At 26.3% G+C, this 8,751-nt stretch overlaps 1 protein-coding gene across 1 annotated transcript; it reads left to right on the plus strand.

Annotated features, from left to right (window-relative positions):
* The first annotated feature begins 3,865 nt into the window (after positions 1 to 3,865).
* LOC148580006 (uncharacterized) lies at positions 3,866 to 7,775 on the plus strand. Its single transcript, XM_088491535.1, has 8 exons — positions 3,866 to 3,984; positions 4,100 to 4,228; positions 4,337 to 4,464; positions 4,543 to 4,715; positions 4,806 to 5,433; positions 6,112 to 6,375; positions 6,980 to 7,058; positions 7,376 to 7,775. Exons 1-8 carry the CDS (start codon positions 3,866 to 3,868, stop codon positions 7,773 to 7,775), a joined length of 1,920 nt encoding a protein of 639 aa, XP_088347661.1.
* The last annotated feature ends 976 nt before the right edge of the window (positions 7,776 to 8,751 follow it).

Here is an 8,751-nt window from a genome sequence, read left to right on the forward strand (position 1 = left end):
TCAAGATATGTTACTATTAAAAAATTTCAAGAAAAATATTATGAAGAAGAACTTATTAATAAAGTTCTAAAAAAATACTAGAAAAAATTTGAAATATTAAAAACAAAATAATAACATTATTAAAAACTATTAATCAAAATACATAAAAAAATATATAAAACAAAATCATAGAAAATTTTGACAAAATAAAAAAATTACAAAGATTATAATAGAAGTACAAAAAAAAGAAAGAAAGTATAAAGTACATTTTAATTATATATATATGTGTGAAAATTTTAAATTAAATTCATTTATTTTATTTTTTTATTCATTATTTATTAAATAATTTAATATTTATTTTGGTCAAATGAAATAATTAGTATAATTAATTATTTATACTTAATATTATTTATCTAATATTATAACTGAAACATATTGAAATATCAAGAATAAAACTAAAACTAAATATTAAGAATAAAATTAAAGAATTTATATTTACTATCTTATAATTTTTTTAGATAAAAATAGGAAATAATATATTTATAAATAAATAAAAATTATTATTAAAAATTAAATATCCAAATAAAACAAAAATAAATTATAACTTGTAAAAGCAATTTATAAGAGTTCTTATATAAATATTAAAATGTATGAACCGTGATGTCGCTAAGCTAACGTTTGGAAGAGAGGTAAAGACTGAAGACTGAAGACTAAAAGACTGAGACTGAGACTGAAATAAGTCTCAGTATTGTGTTTGGTGTAAAGTGAGAGGCAGAGACTGAAATAAGAATGAACTCTAATTTAATTTGCATAAAGAGTAAAGTTAAAATTAATTAATTGAAATGAAGGTATTTTAGATATAAAATGTTATTAAAGTTCAATTTTCATTCTAAAAAATTTCAGTCTTCTGTCTCCACTTTTTGAAAGTACTAAAATACTGAAATTTTGGGAACATAGACAGAAATTTTAATACCAGTTTTTAGGTCAACAAACATGATATTGAGTTTCAATCTCTCCATCTTTGTTCTAGTACAACACAAATACAAATCATATAATATAAACAAATGTATAAAAGTAAAAATAAAATATTCAAACTCAATTAATATAATAATAAATAAAAATTTTGTTATTTATCTACTAAATGCAGTAGTAAATATTGGACAAAATAAAATCATATTTTTATAAATATATTTACAGATAACTAAAAAATTAAAAACAAATACAGTAAACAACATATAGTTTCAATGGTAAAATATACTTAAAAAAATCACTTAAATTAAAAAAGAATGTGCATGTGATGAATTATAATAAATTTATATATGAGGAGCAAAAACAAAATAAAAAAGTTAAAAATAAAATAAAGAGAACAATTAAAAGAAGTAAAAAAAGGTAAAATAAATAATGTGTGGAATAAATAAAAAATGTATTGTAGTGGAAGATTAACATAATCAATGAATATAAAAGATAAATGAAAAAAAATTAAAATACGATCTCATTAAACAAATTTCAAGAAAAATTTTTGAAGAATCTATTAATCAACTTTTATAAAAATATTATAAAAAATTTAAAATGCATTTAAATAAAATAATTCTATTAATCAAAATACATAAAAATATAATTGATATAAAACAAAATTAAAAAATTAGCAAAATTAAGATAGAAAAAAACAAAAATAAAGAAATTACAAACATTACATCCGAAGCACAAAATAGAAAGGAAAAAGGGATAGAAAGCACATTTTAATTATACATAATTAAAATATGTTGAGTTATTAAGTTCAAGAAATTAAATTGATGACTAAAAATAATGACTAAATACAATAAATTCTGATGACTAAAAATAATAAATTAAAATAAAAAAAATTAAAAATATTATCTGAGAATATAGGAATCATAGAACATATAATATAAAAGTATATATACATTAATAACAAAATAAAATCGTAGCATATAGAATCGGAATCCTTCAATATTTTTAAATGAATTTAAATGAATTCATTTAAAAATAATAAATATTCATTTACTACAATAATTAATACCCATTTTATTTACTGGACCATATTAATAAGAGAATAATTGAAAAATATATGTGTCCAGTTTAAATAATTAATTTAAGTATCAATTAATTAATACTCGTTTTATTATATATATATATATATATAATAAGATGATAAATTAAATTGAATGAATTAATTTATTTTCATTGCCTTATATATTATTTATTAAATTATTTAATATTTATGTGGTTTAATGAATCAAACAAAATTTTAAATAATTTATTATCTATTCTAATTAAATTAAATATTTGATTAGTTATGATTGATGTAATTTATTGAATCAAATAAAATATTAAATGATGAAATATTATTTATTCTAATAAAATCAAATCAAATATAATTATTTAGTTATAATTAATATTTATTTTATAAGGACACATTTTAAAAATATTTATTTTTAAATAATATAAAATATTTTTTTATAATGTTTCTAGTTTATCTTTTAAGGGCACAATTAGCAGAATCCATTAATCTATTCTATTATATAAAAATCGGATGTCTGCACTTAATGATGAAGCCGACGTGGCATACTTCGGAGAGTGTTTCCGGATTTAATTGTTTTAACTCATTCAATACAATTTATTGCACTGACTTAATTATATCAACTAATTGATTTGATTAGATATTTAAATATTAATATAATTAATATAATTTATTATAATTTATATTACTTAATTAATTATATTACATTAATTATAATTTGTTATATTAGTGAATTAGTCTTTTCATTTATAAAGTTTAAAATAAAATAAATAAATTGTTATTTATTCTAATTAAATTTATTTATATACTATATATGAATTAACGTTAATTTATAAAACATAGAACTTGTGGATTGTGATAAAAATGCAAATAAAAAAAAATGCATATAATTATAGAAGAATTAAATCTATCTTCTTTATTTATTTTTAACCATCGTTTTAGATTTTAATTTTTTTTTTAAAACCAGTGATAGTGAAATTTTATTGATGCTAGATAAAATTATAAATTGTTGCTCTTTCAATCAAATCATACCACATACAAAAATAAATTAAATAAATTGAATTTAAATTTCTATATAAATCGAATTGAATAAATTCTATTTAGACAAATACGTAGTAAATTGAATTCATAAGGTTCGAATTATATGCAACTTCTGAATAATTATAATGTTATGGGTATTTTATATAAAAATTAATACAAAAATAATTTTAATTCTGTACAATATTTTTTTTGTATTTATGAGCTATTAAAAATGAATGAAAAAATATTGTATGAAATTTGAATTTTCTTTGTATGGGTTGTTGTATAAAATACTAATATCATTATAATTATTTATTTTGAAACAGAGTACAACCAAGATTTTACTAACAATTTTAAATAAAATATTTTTATAAAATTTTAAAATTTTTTATTATGAGCACTTTTTGTAATTATTATAAATAATTTTATAAAATTTAAAAATGGCTTAACAGATGTTATGAGTAGACCGTCTGACAAAAAAATTGATTATAAAATCGGTCGTATATGTGATTAATCGGTGAACCGTTAGAACTGGTCGGTTTTTTTAAAGGGTTTCCAGTTTGTTAATAACTCCTCCAAACGGTGCCGTTTTGACTTAAAAAAAAACTGAATCCCCAACGGCTTAAGCCCGTAACCCATTCCCACTCCCACACTCCTCTCCTCTTCTCTCTGAAATTGACTTGAAATTTTGAAATTGAAAGAAGAATCCTAGCTCCCCAAATCGCGAGCCCGCAGCCGCCGCAGCGTCAGAATGAGAGAGAGAGCGTGTTGAGATAGAAGAAGAAACTATTATAGTTAAAGCAATAGTAGAGGCTGAAGGTTAAGCGCATGAAGCAATTGACTGAGGATCATAAAAGGAGAATGCTTATAGAACGGATGCAGGGTGAAAGAGATAAATGGCTTGCTGCGATCAACACATCCTTTGGTCATATTGAAGGTATGCAACTGTTAACAAACTTTTTGGGAATTATATCAGATTAAATTAAGAAACAAAAAATTAGTGCTATATATCAAATCTTATTCTCATACCCTTTTTATTCTGTACGTCTTGAAATTCTTTAGGTGTAAACAATCACAGTTGAGGGTTGATAAATATAAATGTCTGCATGAAAGTCTTATAAACGGGGATGTAGATGCTGCAAGGCTTGGAAAAAGAATCATTCTTCCCAGTACTTTTACCAGTGGACCTAGGTATATGATGAATAATTGTAAAGATGCATTTGCAATTTGTAGATATGCAGGATATCCTAGCTATTTTATAACCATGACCTGTAACCCTGAATGAGATGAGATAAAAAGAGAAGTGACTTCCATTGGATTGAAGGCAGAAGACCGTCCTGATATATTGTGTCAAGTTTTCAAGATCAAGCTTGATGGTTTGCTTGATGACCTAAAAGAGGAAAAAATCTTTGGCAAAATTTTGGGATGTAAGTCTGTGTTTATGCAACGTTTTATTAAAATCTTATGTTGTAATGCTTTGCTCATTTGTGTTTTTCAATTTTCAGACGTTTGCACTGTAGAGTTTCAAAAGAGAGGGCTTCTGCATGCACATATCCTTTTATTCATGAGTAACGAGTTCAAGCCACAAACACCATATGATATAGACAAACATATAACAGCTGAGATTCCTGATGAAAATGAAAGGCCAAATCTACATGGAGCAGTTCAAAATTACATGGTACATGGTCCATGTGGTCCGTACAACAAGAATTCACCTTGCATGAAGAATGGATCCTGTTCAAAGTTCTATCCTAAAGAGTTTAGATAGAGAACATTCATTGATGAGGCCGGATTTCCCAAATATAGGCGTACTGATAACGGTCGAACAGTGAAGAAAATGGAATGTGTACTAGACAATAAGTTCGTTGTTCCGTATAATCTAGAATTGTTGCTCAAGTTCGGGTGCCACGTAAATATGGAATACACATGCCAAACAAGTTCTATTAAGTATCTGTTTAAGTATGTACACAAGGGTAATGACCGCGTAACAGCTACTCTATACAATGCTGGTGATCCGTCAGAAGCCACACAAGTTGTTGACGAAATTAGGAATTACTACGATTGTAGGTACATTTCGGCATGTGAGGCAGTCTGGCGTCTATTTGGATACAAAATCCAAGAGAAAGAACCATTTGTGATTAGACTTTCATTCCATTTGGAGGATGAGCAACCTGTGGTTTATGGTGAAACTTCTAATGTGAATGATATCGTCGAAAGAGCAATATTTCATAAGTCCATATTTTTGGGATGGATGGCGGCGAACATGTCATATCTCTATGCTCGAAGTCTGACTTATGCTGAGTTTCCAACCAAGTTTTTTTGGAAGGACGATTCTTCAAAGTGGTTTCCTCGAAAGAAAGGCTTCACAATTGGAAGGCTGACTCATGTACCTGCAGGTAATGATGAGTTTATATTCAATTTTGATCTTACTTATTTAATGATTTAAATTTAAAATCTTAACAGCCTGTACCGCACGTCCATTTTATTCAATTTATCTACACTAGAAAATAAATGTTCAAATAACTTTCAACAGTTATAATCTGTAGATTATACAATTTTTTATTTTTCTATATTTTTTAGGAAAATTATTCTTATGCGGATGTGTAGCTACATAATAATTAAAATAGTGTAGCTTAATCCATTTAACAACTTAAAAGTGGGATTTTAACCAAGTTTTTTGCAGCAAATACTGAAGAATATTACCAACGACTTCTCTTGAATACTCAAAGAGGATGTATGAGTTTTCGAGATATAAGAACAGTAGGAGGAACAATTTATGCTATGTATAGAGATGCATGCTTCGCCCTTGGACTCTTGCAAGATGACAAAGAATTCATGGGCCTCAGGATTATATGTTAGGAGGTTATTTATCATTCTATTAACATCCAACAATATCTCAAGACCAGAACATGTCTGGGATAGATGTTGGCATGAACTCTCAGATGATATTTTGTATCGACAGAGAGCCGTGATGAACATGAGGGGTGAGTTTTTAGTAATTACAATGATAAAAGTTCTTCCTTATTGATCATTTTTAGTTTGATTGAATTTTTACAGTATCGTATAATATGCAGATTTAACAATGTCAGATGATGAGATTAAACAGTTGTGCTTAATGGATATAGACAAGATCTTACATTTCTATGGTAAAACCTTGAAAGACTATCCTCCTATGCCTTTAGCAACTGAAGTTGATAGTTCTTTGTTAACCGAAAGGGTTATTAGGGAAGAGCTAAACTTTAACAGGGATGATTTAAAGAAAAATACCTCAGACATGTTAGCCATCGCAACACTTGAGCAGAGATATGCATTCGATAAAATTGTTACAGCTATCTATTGTGATGAAGGGGTTTTTTTTTCTTTGTGTATGGTCATGGGGATACTGAAAAAATATTTCTCTGGAACCTTATGTCTGCTAAGATTCGCTCAAGGGGTGATATAGTGTTAAACGTTGCTTCGAGTGGTATTGCATCTTTACTTCTTTCCAATGGAAGAACTGCACACTCAAGGTTCAAAATACTGTTGAATATAACTGAGAATTCTGTATGTAACATCAAACCTGATTTCTCTCAAGCAATGTTGCTGTTGAAAGCCAAACTTATAATTTGGGATGAGGCTCCAATAGTTAGTAGGTACTGCTATGAAGCGCTTGATAATGCTTGGGTGACATGAGGTGTTCTCCAACATATAGCAAAGATTTGCCCTTTGGAGGAAAAGTGGTTGTACTAGGTGGAGACTTTAGACAAATTCTTCCTGTCATTCTACGAGGATTGAGACAAGATATCGTTCATTCAACCGTGAATTCGTCTTACCTTTGGAAGTTTTGTCAGGTGCTCAAACTAACAAAAAATATGAGACTCTCTGTAGGGACGACTGCTTCAGATTAAGATGAGACAGAGCAATTTAGTGAGTGGTTATTGAAAGTTGGTGATGGTCTAATAGGTGACAATATGGATGGTGAATTTGAGATATGTCTTTCAGGAGATATTGTTATTCCTTCTTCGGACCAAGCATTTGATGAGTTGGTTCATTTTTCTTATCCAAATATTTTGAAAAATATGTCCGCAAAGGATTTTTTCAAAGCAAGAACTATACTGGCTCCCACACTAGACATCGTTGAAGCGGTCAACAACCATCCGATGGCTATCATTCCTGGAGGGGAAAATTATATCTTAGTTCGGATTCCATTTGTATGGATGAAGGGAATATGGAGAGTCAACTAGATCTCTATGGTCCTGAATTACTGAATAGCATAAATTGCTCTGTTTTGCCTCCACATAAATTAATACTCAAGGTTGGTGTTCCGGTGATGTTACTGAGGAATATTGACTAATCCAGTGGTCTTTGTAATGGTATAAGGCTACAAGTTAGGAAGCTTGGAAATCATGTCATAGAATGTGAAGTTTTAACGGGTAACAATGTTAGTCATATTGCTTTGATTCCAAGAATGAATATGGTACCAACAAATGAAACCGTCCCAGTTAGATTCCAACGAAGACAGTTTCCCATAATAGTATCGTTTGCCATGACAATTAATAAGTCTCAGGGACAAACTTTATCTCATGTTGGATTGTACTTGCCCAAACCAGTTTTTACACATGGCCAACTATATGTGGCACTTTCAGGAGTTAAGACTAAGAGATATTTAAAAGTTTTACTTATGAATCACGTAGGAATGTCTGCAAATTCAACCATCAATGTTGTTTATAGAGAAGTCTTTGAAAAAATAGTATTCTAATGTAAATATTTTAATTTTATTTTAAATTCTGTATCAGTGTATATTTATTTTACCTTAAAAAATATAAAATAATTATTATTCACTTTTTTTAAGTTAAACTTTGATTTTGATAATAATTTTATAAATTTCTTAAAATAATAATTATTTTGTACTTTTGTTTTAAATATCGAAGCATATAATTTTTTTTTACTTTTATAAATTTTTTCGTGCTGAGCACGGGGTCATACACTAGTAAAAATATTATAATTAATTAATACAAATAATTAATATACTTGATTTGGTTCAATAAATTAAAAAAAATAAATGTGAAAGGAAGAGATAAAAAAAAGTGAATAAATAAAAATGTGTAGCTATCAAAAGATAATAAAAAAAGTTTTTTTTATTTTTTTTATTTATTAATTATTAATTTATTATAATTAATTTCACACCATTTATTATGTGTCATTCATCTTACAAATTAATACAATCAATTAGTTTAATTATAAATAATTAATTATAATTGATAAAACTCATTTCATTATACTTTTTAAAAAAATAATTAAAAAGACACGTTTTAATTTTCTGTTAAAGTAAAATAAAATAAAATACATAAATTGAATAGATATAAATCTAAAAATTATAAAATTTTATTAACAATTCAAATAAATTAGTACCATAAAACTAAATTCAATGTCTGTTTAAAATAATTACTAACATTCTAATCTTATAATTATAATAATTTAAATAAAATAATACCCTATAACTTATTTTTTTTATTTATTTTAAGTAATTACTAATATTTTATTGTTTAATTTTTTTTGTCTTATTTATCATTCATGCTTTCGATCAAATACATTAATAAACAAATAAACTAAATTAACTACCTCAATTATACTTTGACTATTCAACAATTCAACATAATCTTTTCAATTTGCGATTAACTACTAACCATAGAAAATAGAAAATTTAGAGTAATTTAGTATTATGAACATTAATT

Source organism: Arachis ipaensis, chromosome B10, assembly GCF_059453495.1.
Source record: "Arachis ipaensis isolate K30076 ecotype BB chromosome B10, ASM5945349v1, whole genome shotgun sequence".
Classification (NCBI taxonomy): domain Eukaryota; kingdom Viridiplantae; phylum Streptophyta; class Magnoliopsida; order Fabales; family Fabaceae; genus Arachis; species Arachis ipaensis.